The sequence below is a fragment of the Ammospiza nelsoni genome, chromosome 3 (assembly GCF_027579445.1).
Source record: "Ammospiza nelsoni isolate bAmmNel1 chromosome 3, bAmmNel1.pri, whole genome shotgun sequence".
Lineage (NCBI taxonomy): Eukaryota > Metazoa > Chordata > Aves > Passeriformes > Passerellidae > Ammospiza > Ammospiza nelsoni.
This window is the reverse complement of record NC_080635.1, coordinates 5752530-5772136: the sequence shown is the minus strand read 5'-3', so window position 1 is coordinate 5772136 and position 19607 is coordinate 5752530. Positions and strand designations below refer to the sequence as shown.

Below are 19607 nucleotides of genomic sequence, written 5' to 3'. Positions count from 1 at the left end.
CAGGGGCATCTGTGATTGGTCTCATAGAGTTGTTTATAATTAATGGCCAATCACAGCCCAGCTGGCCCAGGCTCTCTGTCTGAGCCACAAACCTTTGTTATCATTCCTTTCTATTCTTAGCTTAGCTGGCCTTCTGATGAAACTTTTTCTTCTATTCTTTTAGTATAGTTTTAATGTAATATATATCATAAAATAATAAATCAGCCTTCTGAAACATGGAGCCAGATCTCTGTCTCTTCCCTCATCCAAAAACCCCTGTGAACATGGTCACAAGTTCCCTTTCCATTCCCCATCCTGGGCCAAGCTGCTGCATCAGTTTGACTTTTCCTGTCAGGTCCCAGTTAAGAGCATGGCTAAACTTTTTGAGGCATCAAAGGGGGCAAGCTGGATCCTTTATCTGAGCACTCTGTTCTGCTGTTTCCAGGTTCTCCTGACGCCCATATGTCCCAGTGTTGGGGTTGTGAAGAAGAGGTCACTGCTGCCACCTTTGATCCCCCCTATAGGCAAGGCAGGCAGTCCAGCCCTTGGCAGTGAGTACAAGGTGAAGGCTGAGCATGGCTCAGCCTCACACAGAGGTGAGGGGGAGCTGGGGTGGGAGGAAGGCTCTCGTGGCAGCCCAGAGAGGCTGTGCCCATTGCCAGGGATCATTTGTGCCCTGCGTGTGCCCCCTGCAAGGAGCAGGAGCATGTTTCCCTCCTGTGCAGATGTTTACAAGTTTCCAAGGAATCTGTCCCATGAAATAAGGAGCTTCAGATGCTTTAGGTTTGCATTGTGGCCTCTGTTGTATTTTGTGTCTTCACTCTGCAGACCTGACTGAGCGTGGTGATCCCAAAAAATTTTTCCTGGACACTCCCTATGTCCCCTTACGGGCCAAGCTCTTGCCTCCCATCCAGAAGAGTTCTCTTTCTTCTGAGCCCAGTAAGATGCGCAAGAAGAAGAAGCAGGAAAGTAGGAAAAATCTCACTGTCTCTGATGACAGCTGTGGGAATAAGAAGGAGCTGATTTCAGCAGGAAAAGGATGTAAGGTCAGGAAAAAAAGCAAAATCCTGTGTGATAGATTTTCAGTTTATGTTCTGTAGGAAGCTCTGAGCCCTTTTCCTGTGCTGTGAGCCCAGGGGAGCAGCTGGGCCAAGGAAGAGCTCAGCTGGACACTGTGCTTCAGGCTGTCTTTGCAATGGGTCTGTAGTGCAGAATTCATGTCCTCAGCACGGATCAATAACAGGAGAGGTCTTTGAATGGTTTCTGGGCTCTGTCGTGGTTCTTCGTCTGTCTCATGCCTGAGAAAACACCAACAAGGAGTCAGAGCACCTCAAGTTGTCCAACCTGGCCAAGTGTATCTCGGTCTATCCCTCACCATTTCTCTTTCTATTCCGTATCCTAGGCCAAGCTGCTTCATCAGTCTGACTCTTCTTTTCCTGCCCAAGCCCCAGCTAAGAGCATGGCTGAATTTCCTGAGGCATCAGATGGGGCGAGGCTGGATGCTTGAGCTGAGCAGAGTGCTGTGCTCTTTCCAGGTTTCCTTGATGCCTGTGTGTCCCAGTGCTGGGGTTATGAAGAAATGGTCGCTGGGACTGCCTGTAATCCCCCCTATCCCCAAGGCAAACCATCCAGCTCTTGGCAGGGAGGGGAAGGCTGAGCATGGCTCAGCCTCACACAGAGGTGAGGGGGAGCTGGGGTGGGAGGAAGGCTCTTGTGGCAGCCCAGAGAGGCTGTGCCCATTGCCAGGGATCATTTGTGCCCTGCGTGTGCCCCCTGCAAGGAGCAGGAGCATGTTTCCCTCCTGTGCAGATGTTTACAAGTTTCCAAGGAATCTGTCCCATGACATACGGAGCTTCAGATGCTTTAGGTTTGCATTGCAGGCTCTGATCCATTTTGTGTCTTCACTTTGCAGGCCTGACTGGCTACCCTTTTTCCAAGAAGTTTTCCCTGGACACCTCCTATGTTCCCTTACCCTTACCTTACCCCAAGTACTTGCCTCCCATCCCCGAGAGCTCTCTTTCCTCTGACCTCAGGAAGAAGCTGCCACCTGTCCAAAGAGTATTTAAAAAATAAGATTTATGTGTTAGGTTTCATAGTCAACAGATACTCTATATGTTCTGTATGTTCTGATATTTAGATGTAATTTTGAATACATGTGTTTTGATTGTATCTTTAGACGTTGAGAACATATTTTTAATTGTATATATTTTATTTTAATGATTTTAAAAACTTAAATAAATAAATTTAATTTAAATAAACCAAAAGGAGAATGTGAGAGCAGGACTTGCTAGCCTAAAGATTTTGGGAGTGCAGCTCACTCAATGTGCCAGTGTCTCACCACGTCCTTTCCTCACTGGGCTGCTCCTCATCCACTTTTGCCATGTTTTCTTTGTGTCATTTGTGCTGCTGTTTTTAGTTTGTCATTACAATGGCGCCACACATTGACATGTTTGGGGTACAATGTATCCAAAAGATCCTGTCTAGTCAAAAGTTTTCTACCTAGATGAGTTCTGTGCTCAGCGAAGGCCTGAGCAAAGAAACCAAGAGGAGTGTGCCCAAGTGGCAAAACTTTGCTCCTTTGCAAACTCACTCAGATCTGGCTCACCTGGGTAACCTGTTCCCAGCGCCTCACCACCCTCACAGTAAAGAATTTCTTCCTGGAAAATTGCAAAGAGAGTAAAAATATTTCTGTAAATACATCAGCAACAAATGGAGGGCGAAGGAGAACCTCTGTCTTCTCCTGGACATGGGGGCAGACACAGAACAAAGGTTGAGGAAAAGACTGAAGAACTGAATGCACTCTTCTCTGGGTAAAACCTGTCAGGATGGCTGGGCCCAGGGAGTTGTGGAATTCAGTGGAATTAAATCCAGCTGGCACCTGGGCACAAGTGGTGTTCCCCAGGGCTCAGCTGTGATTCCCATCTTTGTCAATGATGTGCAGGGGAGGATCAAGGGCACCTCAGGCAGTTCACAGACATGCCAAGCTGGTTGGGAGTGTTGATCTGCCGCAGGGCAGGAAGTCTCTGCAGAGAGAGGTCCCTGGGTGAGCCCCAGGCAGAGCTCAGCCCTGGGCATGGGCAGCACAAAGCTGTTTCTGAAGATCCCCAGGGGCTGAGGGGAGCTGTGTGCTGCCAGCTCCTCTGTCCATGGGCACGGTGGGAAGGGCGGGTTGGGCATGGCCAAGGTTCAGTGACCACCCACAGGAAAAATTTCAGAATTTTCAGGAAGGAAAAAACCCTAAACCCTGCCTCTAGATATGTAGGGGGATAGAATATAAGAAAATAAAGATAGTGTAGAAAGTAATCTCACCCCTAAGGAGCTGCAGCTGGGCCAATTATCAAAGATTAGGAACAGGCCTGACTTTACCAGGCCCCAGCTGTGACCAGTGAGAAGAAGAGGGCTTCTCTTCTTCTAAAAGAGTGGGGTGGCTGCTTAGTGAAGAAGAAAGAGTCAGTACTTGGAGGAGTTGCCCACAAGAAGCACCAGGAAGGTTTGAAACTCTTGTGATGAGGAGACAGCGGCATGGAACCCCTGCAATGAGATGACAGCACAGGTAAGGTTTGGCTTTGGAGCTCCTCCTGGGCAGCTCAGGGAATGACTCACATGGGTTCAGCTCCAGAGCAAGCAGGGTTGATGCCAGCTTGCCTGTTGCTGGGCCATGTCCTGGGCAGAGTAGGCAGATAAGGTGTCCAAAGATGTAACAATTGGTGTCCAATGTAACAATAAGGTGTCCAAAAAGTGACAATTGGCTCAGCTGCCCCCATCAGCACTGCGAGCTTTGGCTGTGCTGCTCTCCCTGCCCCACTCCTGCTGTGTGGGCTCCTCGCTGCTCCTTCCCTCAGGCCCTGGGGAGGGAGAGACAGCTGAGGTTGTTGGGTGGCTCACATGTCCTTGCCGGTGTTTTGGTTTTCTTTAAATTTTTTTATTTATTTATTTACTTTATTTTAAAATTTATTTACGTTTCTTTAAGGGTTTTTCCGGTTTTTTACTAATTTCACGTATCTCACACCGAATGCGCAGAGATACGCCGATTGCGCACGGCTACGGCGACTGCGCATACTCACACCGACTGAGCAGGGTTACGCCGATTGCGCAGAGCTACGCCAATTGCGCATGCTCACACCAACTGGGTGTGGCGTAAAAGTGACTTTTTTTCCTCTCCCCTTTCCAGTTTCCACCCCCTGCAGAGGCAGGAAAACTGCCTTGCAATCAAGCACAAAACCTGCCTGGCAAGCCCAGGATGCCAGGAGTCAGCAGCCATTTCTCCCGGATTTCCCCTTTGGTACTGGCAGAAGTCACTCCCGGCCGAGCCGCCATCTTTGTTGTGGTGCCTTAAGCATCCCGCGCTCCTCACACAGGCGTTTGTCCAGTTCGGGTCGTTTGTCTCAACCCGGCCTCGACACCGATGCCGGGCTCTCAGCGCGATTTTCCGCCGTCTTTCCCAACGGGACAAAATGTTTGGCGGGGTCAGCGGCACCGGAGCCCCGCAAGCCGCGGCAGGGAGCGGCGGCGACGCTTTTGCCGGGGGTCTTGCCGGGACCGCCATTTTGAGTGTGGCTGGAGCCCGACGCGGCTCATGCAGGGTCCTGGTACGCGGGCGCTTCGCCATCTTTAAATGGCAGCTCTGTCCCCACCGCGCCTCCGCGGGCCCCGCCGCTGTCACTGTTCCCAGCCACCGCCTCGCAGGGCGGCCGCTCAAGCCCGGCCGCGCCCCTTTGTACTCCTGACTCCGCCTCACCGCTCCCCTCTGCCCGCAGTGCCGCGCTCTGCCCACAAGGCGGCAGCACCGCCCCCGGGCCGCGCCGGGCGCCCTTGCGGCAGGCAGGGAACGGAGGCCGAAGTTTCCTTTTCCATTCCCTTCAGCCCCCGCAGCTGTTCCTGCGGTTTAAGGGTGAGAAAAATGCATGCGTTTTATGACTGGCTTTTCGCAAATATTAAAATGAATATTATATGTGTTGTGTTAGGAAGTAATGCTGTATTAACTCTCTTAAGTACTGTGTTAAATAGAGTTTTAGGTTATAAAAAATGTTAAAATAGAAACTATGCTAAGTAGGATACTTTTTTAAAGAAAGGACTCACATTGAGATAGCAGCCATAGGACACCTAAATCTTTCAGAGAAAAAGAATTTATTGCTCCATTATCAGAAGAAATGAACTTCTTCCCGCCTCGAAGGCACTGTTAGGATTCAGAGGAAGAAGCTGACACTGACCAGAATCCTGTGTTTGAATGGAATTTATGCATCATGTATGAAGTGTATGAATATGCAACAGGCTGTTGCTTTTAAGGGTTAATCCTCTGTTAACGTGGGTCCTATTTCAGGCTCGTGCTGCCCAGAAAAGGTACCCAGACATCCGTAACTTTGTCTCTATTGTCTTATATCGTCCTAATTCAAATTGTCCAAGTTATTATTATAACATTTATACTCTAATTGTATTACTATTTTTATAACCATTTTATTACTATAAGACTTTTAAAATTTTAAAAACAAGTGATTGGTGTTTTTCACAGGGCACTTGATTGGTTCATTCCTAGGTAAAAACGTTTTAACATTGGTTTCAAAATTACTACCTATCTCTAGTCAGTTTCTCCTACATTCCTGTATACAATAGAATGGATAGATTCTTTCCAAACCATTCTTTCCAAATGGTTTTAGAGATAAATAAATTCCAATTCTTTGCCAATGCCTATAAGAACAAAAAACTTGACAGATTTTGGTCACAGCCTTTTACACCCAGATTTTGGTCAACAGATTTTACACCCAGCCCTCCCTGTGAATTTTCTGGCCAGTATGATCCCCCTCATTCCCCATTCACCTGCTCCTCCATCACAGCCTGGTGTGCCCGTGTTCACAGGGGTCTGAGGATGAGGGAAGAGACGAGGATCTGACTCCATGTTTCAGAAGGCTTGATTTATTATTTTGTGATATATATTACATTAAAACTATACTAAAAGAATAGAAGAAAGGATTTCATCAGAAGGCTAACTAAGAATAGAAAAAGAAGGAATGATAACAAAGGCTTGTGTCTCTAACAGAGAGTCCGAGCCAGCTGACTGTGCTTGGCCATTAATTAGAAACAACCACACGAGACCAATGCAACCTGTTGCATTCCACAGCAGCAGATAATCATTGTTTGCATTTTGTTCCTGAGGCCTCTCAGCTTCTCAGGACAAAAAAATCCTAAGGAAAGGATTTTTCAGAAAACATCAAGGCTGCAGCCTGGCTCTCCCTCCTAGGGACATTGGGGTGCCCCAAATGACATCAGAGCCCCCCAGTCTCCACCTCCTCCCCTTCAACCTTCCTTCCTCACCCCCAAAGAAGACACAGAATGAGTCAAACTGCCCTGGACAGCAGTGTGGTGCTTTATTCAAGGCCTTTCCATGAGTACATCTCCCCCAAAGGGATTCTGCTGCAACAAGAATGGGGGGGATCCCCAGAAGTTCCTCCCAGCCCTGCAGTCACAGGAGAGAGGCAGAAAGAGGGAGGGGAAGCAGAGACAACACAGGAAGAAAAGTAAGAATGAGGTGCAGAATGAAATTGAAAAAAAACAACCAAAATAACAACAACAAAACCTGGGATGAGCAGCATAACAGAAAGGGATTAAAAAAGAACAGGGAAAGGGAACAGAATACGAGGATCCAGTAGAGAAATAATGGCACATGGGAGCACCACAGAGCCACCAAGAATAAAAAAGGAATACAAGTAAGGCATAAACAAAAAAACAAAAAACAAAAACCAAAAAAAAGAAAAAAAACCAAAAACCAACAACAACAAAAAAAAAAAAAAAAAACCCAAACAAAAAAAACCCCCAAAGAAACAAAACCCAAATCAAGAACACCCCCCCAAAAAACCCTCAAAATAAAAAAACAACCATCCAAAGAAAACCAGACTGGGATGGGCAGCATTACAGAGAGGGATTAAAAAAGAACAGGGACAGGGAATGGCTCACAAGTATCCAGTGGAAAGAATGGCATGGAAAGCACCACACAGAATAAAAGAGGAACATGAGTGAGGCATGGAGAAGGACAGAGGGTCAAACACACAGTGTGCTCAGAATGAATGTGATGAGACGCTCAGACATGTTTTGCACAGCACAATGAATAAAATGGTCTGATTTTCAGAAGACAACTGAGAACAGACAGCAAAACTGCCTCAAGGATAGAGAGGTTTCCTAAGAATTCTCCTGGAACAGGTGAAGAAGAGAAACCACACAGACTATCAATGCAAGACTCTAAAACCAGCAAGAGATTTATTCTTGTGTATTAAATGTTAAAAATCACATGCATAATTATAGAATATTTTAGTTAAAAAAATATTTCAAAAACCAACCCTGACAGTTTACCTGCAACTGCTATAAAATATCTATTTTATATATATATATATATATATATATATATATAAACATGACAATTTTCTGTAATCAAAAAAATTAGACAAGGATGCAACCATCCAGGTAATGCTGAGTGAACTGATGCCCTGCATCGGACAGTCTTGTCAAACTCCTGCTGGCAGAACTGAGCTCACCCCAGCCCATGGACGCACTCGGATTCAAATGCAAGTGACAGCTGGGGAAACAAGGAGTGGAAGAAAATCATATTTTGCACACTACAGCCAAGACCTGTGAAAGGCCACAGTAGAATATGCTGCAAAAGAGCCCATGGTACAGGAAATGCAGGCTCATGGGCTGTCTCCTCAAGATATGCTGGTGGAATATTCTGCATAGCTGGCCACGTGCACAGTGCCCCTGGGTCCTGTAAGCGACATCAGAACTGTCAGCACGTGTTTCACCAGGCACTTCAGGTTTAAGGCACGTTTTAGCTCCTAAGGAAGGCAGCCAACAAAGATGTTTGTAACAATTACCAAGGAACAGATATAAAAAGGGCAGGTTGCTGGTTCTAAGCAGCCGAGTCGTGGCTGTTCTGAAGAATGGCCCCATATGGGTCGCTGTTAAGGCGCTTGTAGACAAAGTGAAAAACCTGGGGCAGAGGACGGCTGTGCAACTCTGCCTTGATTTTCTGAGGGTAGGTATCCTCTGTCAGTTGTTGCCAGGTGTCATCAATAAAAAGAAACAGCCTGTATTCTTCTGGATTTGCCACTTTAAACTTCTCAGCACAAAGCTGACAGACATCTTCGGTAGTGATGTAAGGCCTTACTAGCAAAGTCTTTCCTGTACAGCCGCTGGTAACCTCCTGGAATGCAACACGAAGGTAGTTCTGTGAACAAGAAAGCAGACATCAAGAAGTCAAAAAAGTCCTTGGCCTCTGAAAAATGAAAAGTCAGCAACAAAAAGCAAGCCTCTCCCTGCTCCAGCTGTGAAACACACTCTGGTGATTCCTTATGGCCATCCCGTGAGCTGCAGCCTGGTGTCCAAGCCTGGCCAAACCCTGCTTCACAGAACAGCTTTACAGGGATTCAGAAAGAAAATTTACTCTGCACCATTCAAGTAAATGCACCTGATCTTGAGGCAAAAGCTGGATGTCCTCCTGTAGAAACTGACACATGCCCACAGATACATTCTAAACAGGCCCCACAGGGAAATGCAGTTTCATCTGCTTCCTGTTTGTTTGCGTCTTGGGGTGATTTTATGGTAATACTGTATTCCCCCATGGTCTGCTTTATGCCCAGAAATGAGTCCTGGAGCTTCAGGCTGGGTCCAGGGGAGGGCTGTGAGCTGGGGGAGCTCTGGCACGGGTGTTCAGGCACTCGCTCCCCATGTGCTTGGCTTTGTGGTGTGGAGGGACTCACATTTCTGCTTTGGGCTACCTTGGTTTTATTAGCTGAGGCAAGAGGTTTTCCTGGGACTGCAACAGCAATCCTCCAGTGACTTCTGTGGCTTCCTCTGGAACTGCTTGGCTCAGCTTTGGTCTGATAACCAGACCACTGGTGAGAGCTGGATGCTGCATCCCCACTCTGCACCTTGGGGAAGGCCAGGCCAGCTAAAGAAGGAGCTCTAAATCCACCCCCAGCGAGGAGCTTCAATTCCTGACAGTTATTAATTTTCTCCCTGCCCGCCCTGTGGGAACTTTGTTTGTGAAATAAATTGTTTTTGTCACTTTCATCCAAGAAATTCCTTTCCTATTGATGGCAAGGGAGTGCCGAAACCCATTTTCTTTAGAGAAAATGTTAATTCCAGAGTGTTTTCTCCTATAATTGTCTCTAAACCAGAGACAGTTTTAAAAGAAAAAAATAGCTGGAATTAAAGACTAAAGTGCAGTAAGATTGAAGGAAAAAATTAAAGGGAGAAAGAGTTGTTTATTGACTGGGCTGGCGCCCATGGTTTGTATGCTGAATAAATTAAGTGTGCAAAATCCCATTGGTAGAGGTTTACCTCCCACAGAAATAAGCTGTTGAAAGGTAAAACTGAAAAGAATCTTCCAATGACTTAAGTTCCAAAGAGCACTCTTGTCTAATCAAGTATTTCTTGATACCACAAAGACTGGACACTAAAGCTCTGCAATAGATTTTAAAAATTGGGACTGAACCTGACTGAACAGAACTATGTCAGTTTTTTTACCTGAAGAACTTGTAGAAAAAACCCAGCCCTAAATATGGCAAAACACACCAGATTTAATTTTTAATTAAGCTACCACACATGCTTTGAAAAGCACGAGTTTTTAGATGGACAGGATTGCTGGAAAGAAAAGGAAAGGCTGAAGTTTTTTTTATAGATGCCCAGAAAGCTGTATTTCATCATCATCAAAGCACTGGGATTTTTGCTTTTCTTTCCATTTAGGGAAGGTGGAAAAACAGCCTCCAGAGCCCAAGAGCCAGCAAGGCTGTGAGACTGCAGCACAGAAATGCCATGACCACACCCTGATTCCCCAGGAGGAGGATGACTGGAGCTGCAGATATGTTCCATGCTGGTTGTTGGCCAGGTGCTCCATTTCAGGACTGCAAGACTCAGAGAGAGAAGAGAGAAAATTGCCATTCTGAGCAGACAACAAAACACTTGCATTTGTGCCAAGCACATCCTGAGGGTGGTGGGATCCACTAATTCCAGGCTCTCTTTTGAAAGAGACAACAGCAGGAGAAGCACTGGACACAGTCAGAGCCAGCTCCTCCCTGCCCCCTGCATCTTCTGCATCCAAGTGAACCCTGAGCCTGGACCAAGTTCATCTGCAGAGAAAGAGAAGATGGAACTTCCCACAAAATCCTGCAGAAAGAATCTTCTGTCATTTCCTCACCAAGCAGAAATAAAGGTGCTGGATGCTCCTATGGGAAGTGCAGAGTTTTGGCAGAAAGAACAAAGACTCCAGCTGCTGGAATCTGACACCTAAGTACAGGTGAGGAGAACAGAACGTGGATCCCAGGGAGATGGACAGGCTCTGGGCACTGGAATTGCTTGTAATGGCTTCTCCTCTTCCTAACTGCAGACAGCTGAACTCCCAGGAGCAAATCCTCTCTTCCCAATTCCAACTCCCTCCCCTCCTTCAGCTCACAAACTGCTGCACCTTAACAGTCAGTCCAAAGCAGATGGAAGAGATGCAGGCCTGGGCTCAGAGGATGGAGTGATAACCACTGCTTTGTTATTCTCCAGGTGAAGGTACTGCCCTGCTCTGGAAGAGCAGTACAAAATACAGGGGACAAAAAAAAAAAAAAGACAAAAAAGAAAAAATGTGAGGACATCCATAGCACAGAACTCTGCTGCCTGCTTAAACTTCAAAACTGCTGGGGAACATTTCTCCCACCTCTCCTCTCTGCTACCTGCTTTAGCCACCACTGGCTGCTGGGCAGCTGGGCTGATTTATACCCCTGGAAATCTGGATTTGATCTTCTGAACAATAAAGTGTGCAAAAAAGCTGAATCTAAGATACAATGCAGTTTGTCCTTGCTTCACATGACTTAAAAAGGAAGGTAAGAAAGCTCTATTATTTAGTGTTTTCTTCAGACCATCCTAATGAAACAATTTGATAAAAAGTGAGTGCCAAGACTTCAAAGAGGCAAATTTGCCATCTGTAATCTCAGCACTGTTTCACTCCACTTGTGGCACCAAGGAAATTTGCTACAAATGATACCTCTCAAATGGGTATTTCCAGCAACACAATCATCCCATTTTCTATTTCAGCCCGAAGCTCTACCTGAAAATCATCAACTGAAGGTATTGTCCTGTTTGTTGTCCTCCTCTTGTGCCACTGCCGGAGCGTGTCCCTGGCCTCTGAGCTGAGCAGCTGGGCAGCTTGTTCCTCCTGGAAGTTCTTGATCAGTGAAAGTGCTCCATAAGCACTGGTCAAGTAATAGCCCCCTGTGAAGGACAGCAAGGGAAGAACTTCTCAGAGTGGTCACAGTCACAAGTGCAGGCAGTTTTCTTTGAGATATATATATTTCTTTGAGGTATATATACATACACACAGAGAGGCACCCACCCACACACGTAGATATCAAAGTTGCCACAATGTTTACAACACAAAAGGAAAACTCTCCCTGGCCTGCACAACACTGGAGGGTGTGTTCTCAGCTGCTCAGAGACATGCAGGGGTTGCATGTGCTCCATATTGCACAGTGGAACCTTGGGTCCATTCCTGCTGAAAAACCATTTCCTTAAATGACTGATAATAGAATAAAATCTTTTAAAACTCCTCTCAGTTGCCCCATCTCTGTAAAAGCCAGGAAAACCAACAACTCTTGTAACTCCTTTACGCCTGAATATTTACTCCTCCAACCTTGGAACACCAGCTTTATTCTAAACAATTTTCTAACAGTGTTTTGGTTTCTTACCAGGCTTCAGAGGGGGATGAAATAAACATGGCTGTTGAAACAAAGTAAAAAACAATCTAACCCTGTTCATCAACTTCAAAGCAACCACTCTCAGTGGCAATAAAGCAACAACTGAGTGTGAGACTTGTACTCTGGAATCATCCCAAAGAGTTGCCTTTATTTTTAAAACAACAGCTTCCTAGCATTCCCCAGAATGTCCAGCTAATTCAGGAGATGGTGTGTACAGTCCTGCACACTCCCCATTTATTACATGAGTAGAGAACAAATTAAAGCCACAACAGAGTTGCCAATGGACAAAAGAAGCTGTGGATCACAAAGTAAAAGAGTCTCAACAGGAGGCAACAGTCTGCAGCAACCAGGAGAAACAAAAGACAAGCTGTCTTTTCTTTCTAAAGTCAACTATTTGGGTGGGAGTGCTCAGTCTATTCAGAGGCATTCAGAGATGCATGGGATGCCCACAGTAGTATTTTCTGTATTACTGACAGCATTCCCTCTCAGCCTTTAGCTCTGCAACAAGATGAACACATAAAATTCATGCAAGACCCATTAGACAAACTGGACAATATAGTAGAAATGCCCAACCCCAAAGCCCTACACAATTTTTTCTGCACAGCAGAGCTGAGCTAGTGCCAATGACAGGCCCAACCAACAGAGATACTTCCGTTGCTGCATTCAAAACAACAAGACTTAATATTCCAATAAACCTTTCTGCTTTTCAAGCATGATAATGATCTCCAGCTTCACATCTCAAGTATTTTCCATGCTAAGACTCCTAACAATCCACTCAAGGATGCTCTGTACACCAAGCAAGAAACAGACTAGTGCCAAATTGAGGGAATTATGGCATGAATTCTCCCAGGCATAACAGCATGCAAGAGGGTACATGAAAAGCAATTTCAGAAAGCCAGGATACAGCAGGAACAGAAAACACACATATATACCCAAACACACAGTTAAGATTGGCTGGAAAAGCCTTCAAACCTCCTCATAAACCTTTTAGATTCTGGGGCCTACCAGAGCCTTGCAGAAAACTTCTTTATTAAAAATACTGCCATGGGAACAGCAGAGGCAGATTTCCTTGCCTCCAGCAGACTTTAGCCCTCATTCAAGAAATCCCTCAGGAAACATACTGCTAGAGCTCATAAAAACACTTTGTGAGAAGCAAATGCTGGGAAGATGCAAAGTTCATTAAAAAGGGGCAATATCCTCAAAAGCACTTCTGCAAAGGTGCAAGGAAGTCCCCAGAGGTCATCACAAAGCACATAACCCAAGTCTTATTATGTGCCTCACAATTTGCTGAGTGCTGCTGCCCCATAAATCCCCTCAGGAAATTTTCAGGCACAAAAGGCTCAGGCCTTTGGGCACCTGCACACGTGTTTGCCTGCTGAGTCAAAACTGATTGGAAACAATGTATTTGCTCACAAAGCATCACACAGCAGCAGATTTTCCAGCCACTCCAGCTTGTACTCTGCAAGCTGCCCAGCAGTGGAAATGATGATGACATTCTCTTGTTACACTGTCATTAGGTCTCCCCTTAATAGGATTCCTGCTCAAACAGAACTCAACTAGTCTTTCAGGCAGTTCTATAAAAATAAATAATTACCTTCTCCATGCAGCAAGGATGGATCCAACAGCTCCATCATGTACTCGATTTCGGTATCCAGCTCCAGCATATCACACTGGGCTAGCACATATGTCAACACAGGCAAGAAGTCATCAGCTCCATACAGCCTCCCTGGGTGGAAGGGAACACAGGCAGTGAGAGACAAACCACATTTTTTTACCAGTTCCCATGTCTGAAAGGAAAACACTCTTTTGTGCCTTCTCTACTCCAGAACCTCCTAAAGTCACCAATGTGCAGCAAAGAGAACATCACCTGGCACTCACTGAACAGGAGACAAGCTCAATCCTGTCCTTCAAACAAGCACAAAGCTCATGATGCACACCTTGAGGCATGCAAGGGAGATTTAGAGACTGGGCTCACCCTGGCAGCAGCTCAGCTGGTGAAGTGCTGAACAGGCTGCCATGCCAGTCTGGCCTGACCTTCACCTGCCCTGCTACCATTGCCTAAGAGGTGATGAATAGGCATTTTCTTTATACATCCAGGGATTGCATCCACTTTCTGGAAGCATCCAGACACAAACACCAGTCTCTGAGTATGAATCCTACAGCAGAGAAGCCTGAATATAAAAGTCTATAGATTTCACAAGAAAACTCAACTCGTTTCCTTGACAGACCATTGTAAAAAACACCAGAGAGGTGTTCTACAAACACCAGGTGCTGCACCTGAAGGGAGCCTACAGGAAAGATGGGGAGTGACTGAAGGGCCTGGAGTGACAATAATCCACAGACTGTGCTGTACCTAAGCCAGTCTGTGCTGCTGGCACTTTCCCTGCATTCTGACTTTCTGTTCAGAAATCCCAATGTGGCCAAATCTCTGGGTCAGGCAGAATGGTGCTCACTGCAGGATGGATGTGAGGGTCGCTCAGAACTGCCCAGAGCAGGAGCCAGCTCACAGCTCTGGTGAAACTCAAGTAACACCAGCTGAGGCACATGCTCCAGCTAGCACACTTACCTGGCTGGAAGGATAGATACCCAAACAGCTGCTGGCTCAATGCCATGTTTAACAAACTTCACATGACAAAATAAGACAGCCCAATGAGCACTTGCCACACCTCAGCCCACGTCTCCCAGTGCAGCACTTAACCAGCAGCAGCCTCTCAGTATTTTCCTTGTGCATGTTGGAAATACTTTACTTGATGCAATCACATCACAGTATGGAGAGATGAGTTCACAGAACTTCAGGCCAAGATCCCTATATCCACTTTTAAAATGCAGGATTTTGAAATGCAGTAATAAACTGGGCAGGAGCTCAGTCCTAAATCTTGTAAAAGCATCTGGGGGGCTTTAACAGCCATGAGCTTTCATCATTAATCTCCAATCTCCAAAGAAAGTAAGTGTCTTGATCTGCACCACACCCAGCTGCACATGCAGTGCTTCCTTAGAAAGAAAACTGCTTTGCTACACCTTAGCTCATGACCTGTCATAGCAGTGTGCAAGAGAGAATGTCACAGTTGCACCCATAAATTCATGCCATCCAGCACAGCATCTTGGAGCACTGACTGCTCAGCAGGTCTTGACTGGACTGTAGTGCCATTTCAGTATTTAGGTTTCAAAGGTGCTTTTGGGTTCTTGCTACAGTGCAGAAATAGATGTCATTTCTGTTCCAAAAGCATGACAGAAAGTGTCCAAATGAGAACAGTCAGTGGCACAGCAAGCCAAAAATACTGGATTAGAGGCTGCTTTTCTCCACCCATTAAGACAAAACCATTGTAGTTGTCATATTGCAGACATGCTATTGAATTACAATAGCTAAATATACAGTGTTACCTCTATTACAATTTGCAGAAAAATACTCATTTAGAATCAATGTTAAATTCAAGGCTCACGGGACAGCCTTTCTGCCAGGCAACTTCAAAAGCCTACACTTAAGGAAAGCTGCTCTTTTTCAATTGTTTCACATCTGTAGGATGTGTAGGATCTGTAGGGCTCTCTGCCTGGAATGAGGTAAAACAAAGCCCTGTTTTGCAAAGTTATCAGTGGTGAACTAAGAAGTGGTGTCCTGCTGTCTGACTCATCAACCCCAAAGTTAAACAGCCTGACAGTGATGTGGCAGATAGAGTAAGGCATCCTCATCTAAAAACACAGAGGCTGACACAGCTGCCATGGAGATATATGGCTGACAGTCAATCAGTTTGTACTCTAAAAGTCCAGTCCTGCTTTCAAACAGCAGGATCTTCTAATATTTCCCTTCTGGGAGTGTGTGTGGACACTCCTCCCTTGGGTGGGAACACCCCTGACAGCCACTCCTGGAGGAGCAAAAGAGATTTGGCCCCCCTGGTTAAGAAACATCAATCTCTACTCAGTAATTGTTTTGGGTCTTTTTGGTAGCTTTAATATAATTTCTTTATTCTAATTGTTTTGATATAGTGCATTATACTATACTAGATTATACTACTCTAGTATAATCTAGTATAGTATAATGCACTATATGAAAACAGTGTAGTTTTTACTTCTACACTGTGTAGTAGATAATTTAGATAAAGATATTTTTGTTCTAATAATTTATCATAAAGAATTTATTTTTATATCACTATATGTGGTTTGTCATCCTTAATCTTGTTAGGACCAAGTTGTACAAAGGTTCAATCCCACCTCTGTAATTCCTTGGATTTTAAACCATTGACAGTCTGGGCTAGGACTGAATCCAGCTGCACCCAGGCTCCTCTCTGAGGAGTTCAGAAATCATGAGGGTCCCTCCTGCACCATGGGAGGGCTTCTCTAATCAGCTTTGCCTGAAGCTCACACTCCACCCATGACAACAACTCTGCTTCAGACTGAGTTTTTAAGATCTGCAGACAGATAGTCCAGAGACAGCAGGTCAGAAGCAAAGAGCAAGAATTCCTCTCAAAAGGGCAAGGAGAAGCTGCAAGAGCTTCAGCAGCAGAGCTGTCTGCAGAATGAGCTGGGCTGATTCCTCTGAAAGACAACATCAGGTATGAGATATCAGTGAACCCGAGCCACCAGAAGCACCATACCTGAGTTATTCTCCATAACAGTGTAAATCAACTTGCAAACTCTCAGCAGCAGCATGACTTTCTTCTCAGGTGAATACATCTTCTGCATAGTCATGAACTTGACTTTAATCTTTTCAACGTCCACAAAGTCTGGTGTTGGGACAAACACACCCAGTTCCTGAGGATTCCTCTGCCTCACCAGCTGCAGGTTTTCCTTCAGTTGTTTCCAGGAACCATCTGTGGTATGAAACTCTTTCAACATCGCTTCAATGTGACCCTTCAGAGGCTTCAGAATGCACTTATGCATGGCCTTCTCCAGCACAACATCTGCAACAGGAAAACACAAATCCAGCTGACTTCCCCCTCTAAAGCAGAGCCAGCATTAACACAACCATTCCCTGAAGAGACCCTGTCGAGCAAAACTTACTTTCTAAGGCCCATTTATTACACAAGCTGAGTTTCCAGATGTTTGTTAACATGAAAACAGGAGGCAGAGCAGAATCTGTATTGAATTGTCATTTCTGGCAATGTGGTAAAATAAAAAAACCCACACCCACACAGACAGAATACAGATAGTTAAAAACAAAAACAAGCTGTGGGTCTATTAAAGTTTTTCTTTTGTGGCTTGGAAGTCTGCAAGTTTTATTTTACTTTAAGTTTAGACTTTAACTCCCAAACTTAACGTGAAACACAGTCAAAATCATAATTTTTATCTCTTTTGGCATTAAAGCCTGTTCTTTTTGCATAGTTTCCATTGGAAACTATAACTCAACAAAGATTTCCTAAAACTTGGCACAACTTTGTCAGGATCTTTATGAAGCTGGGCAGATTACAGGCTTTAAACTATAAATGAAAACCAAACTGTGTTTTTCCAGCTTCAGATTTCATCACACAAGCTTATATACAGCTTTGTCATCAAGTTTGAAGTTCTTTGGCAATTGTATGCACATAGCACAGTAACTGCTAACTTCAGGACTTATTTTTAATTCTTGTTCTACTCCAGTTTTTCTGAACCCTCATTCTCCATTTTCATAGTATGGACTGTGCCAACAGAGAAAGCTCTTTGCTCAACACTTCTGCTTTAAAAGCTAATTTCCTTTCTCAGCATCCTTATGGCAAGACAGGTAACATTAGTTCTTAAGTTGTTTGTGCCATGGTGGGGAATGTTCCTGTGCCATCAGAGTGGGGCAGTTCCAGAGCCTGGAGCAGGCAGATGGACCAGAGGAGCACAAGGACAGAGAGCACACAGAGGAGAGGCTGTGTCACTGCCAGGTCACAAATTAGCAGTGGACATTCTTGTGAGTAACAGTGACTCATTACAGCTTCATTAAACCTCATGCCCATCCCAGGTTCTTTGCCTGTACTTCTGTGGGTTTTTTTAGACTACAGTCTCTTTCTTTTCTCCCTACTCTCCCTCCCTTTTGTTTTGTTGTTTTTTTAATCACGTACTATTTCTAAGGCTTGGTATTTACACAGACACACACACGCTCTCCAACAAGCATTATTCTGCTTTCTTGCTTTTTTCTTTCATTTATCATATTCTTCTGTCCAGCCCTTTTTCCTTTTGGGTCTCCATCCCTCTCTTTCCCATATAAACACCCTTCACACACACATTTCTCATCCTATGGTGCCCTGACTTCATATGTAGCATTTTTTCTGTGTTTGTCAGTAAAAGCACTAGAAAAAGCATGATCAGTCTGAGACAGGTTCTTGGTGGCTTCTCACACAGCAGCCAGGGCTGGATCCAGCTTCCCACCAGACCAGAGCCATCAATTAGCAACCTTAGCAAGTGGCAACACTTCAAATGACTGATCCTTACCTACTGTACTTGGTAGAGCCACACAATCAGCACCAAACCAGCCAGATAAACAGAAGCATCATTCTTCTGCACAGAGACAGAAACTGCCTCTCCCTGCCATCAAAACAATCCTCAGGGCTCACGGGGCACAAACAATTGCAGAAACAATTTTCCACCAAGAAAAACCCATGAGTCTCACCCACAGGTACACTGGCTAGCTAAATTTCTATTCTAGAGTATACTAATAATTCCTTGCTATCTTCACTGATGACTATTTTTTTGGCAACTCAGCTTACTTTATTTCTACAACCTGATTTTTTTCAAATAGGAAAAACAACTGCTTTGCTTGTAAGGGGAACATGTCTGCACTGTGCATTCCAAGCACCTGGGATTGTTTATTAAAGCACTTGGTGCTGCTAAACATCATGCAAAGTGAGAGAGCTCTGTCCCCATGAAAGCTGAACTCTTCCACTGGAAGTTTTTTAGGTGAATATTGAGCACAAACCATCCTTCATCTCAATAAAGAGGGGTCATCACAAAACATCTGTTCACAGGAGCCTCTGGAAACTCAGTGTGTTTCTGGATGTGACTGATGCTGTACAGGAACAGGAGGCAGAAGCAGGGCTTGCCCAGATCCCACAGGAACTGGATGCTGCTGGGAGACAAAATTCCTCCCCAGAGCTGCAGTCCTTGGCTGTGCTCCTTGGATGCTCAGGGTTTCTGCCCTCAACCCTTCCAAAGGCAGTGCCACTTCCACAGATGAACCATGCAGATTTTTACAGCTGTGCAAGATGGCAAGGAGGTTTCTTTCACATTTGCTATTTTGTCACAAGATCCAAAATCTGTAATCCAATTTCCAGTGCCTGGAAATTGCTTTGAAATTTACTCCATCACATTTCCACAGCTTCCATGGAAACTTGAAATAATTCTGAAGCAGCACAGAGGAAGGGATCATGTAACTCACGGCTGTGCTCAAAGCTCCACACAGGCACAACAAAACAAAGAAAAAGCCATAACAAACAAAAATCCTTCAAACCACACACAAAAACCCCTCAAAACAACACCCAACCTTTTCTTCTCCTTTATAAATTCTTGGCACACGTGAGAACCACTGAGTTCTGCCCTCAAATGAAAAAGTGGCAAAATCAAACAAGCTGGTGAGGCTAACAGCAACAAGATTGAGAAGGGCTGTTTTTTTAATGGTCAACAGTAATACCCATATGTATCCTAACAAATACAAAGCTTGCAAAAAAAATTATATTATTATTAAAGTCTGGTAGGACAGCACTTCTTGTGATTTGAATCTTAGAACAATATTCAGTGTCATGGCACCTGTGAGCATTTTTGGGGCCAGACCACCCAGCCACCATCCATTCCTTTTCTTCAGCACCGTTGCTTCTGGCTGCTTTCACAGAAAGGTGTTTTGGGGTTAGATCCCACAAACCAATTTTCAGCCAGCAACAATTTTCACTCTTTAACTTCTAATGGCCACAAAAAAGTATATGAAGGTTTCCCAAGCAAATAATTTTCTAAGTTGTG

At 44.9% G+C, this 19607-nt stretch overlaps 1 protein-coding gene across 6 annotated transcripts in view; it reads right to left on the bottom strand.

Annotated features, from left to right (window-relative positions):
* Positions 1-6317: 6317 nt before the first annotated feature.
* Positions 6318-19607, bottom strand: part of RIN2 (Ras and Rab interactor 2) — a 61529-nt gene continuing 48239 nt past the window's right edge. For all 6 annotated transcript variants that reach the window (XM_059469522.1, XM_059469523.1, XM_059469527.1 and 3 more), the window contains 4 exons: positions 16292-16597; positions 13297-13428; positions 11057-11220; positions 6318-8191 (listed from right to left, as the gene is read on the bottom strand). In XM_059469522.1, the coding sequence (XP_059325505.1) occupies positions 7874-8191; positions 11057-11220; positions 13297-13428; positions 16292-16597 (920 nt within the window). In that variant the 3' untranslated portion in view covers positions 6318-7873. The remainder of the gene's footprint in view (positions 8192-11056; positions 11221-13296; positions 13429-16291; positions 16598-19607) is intronic.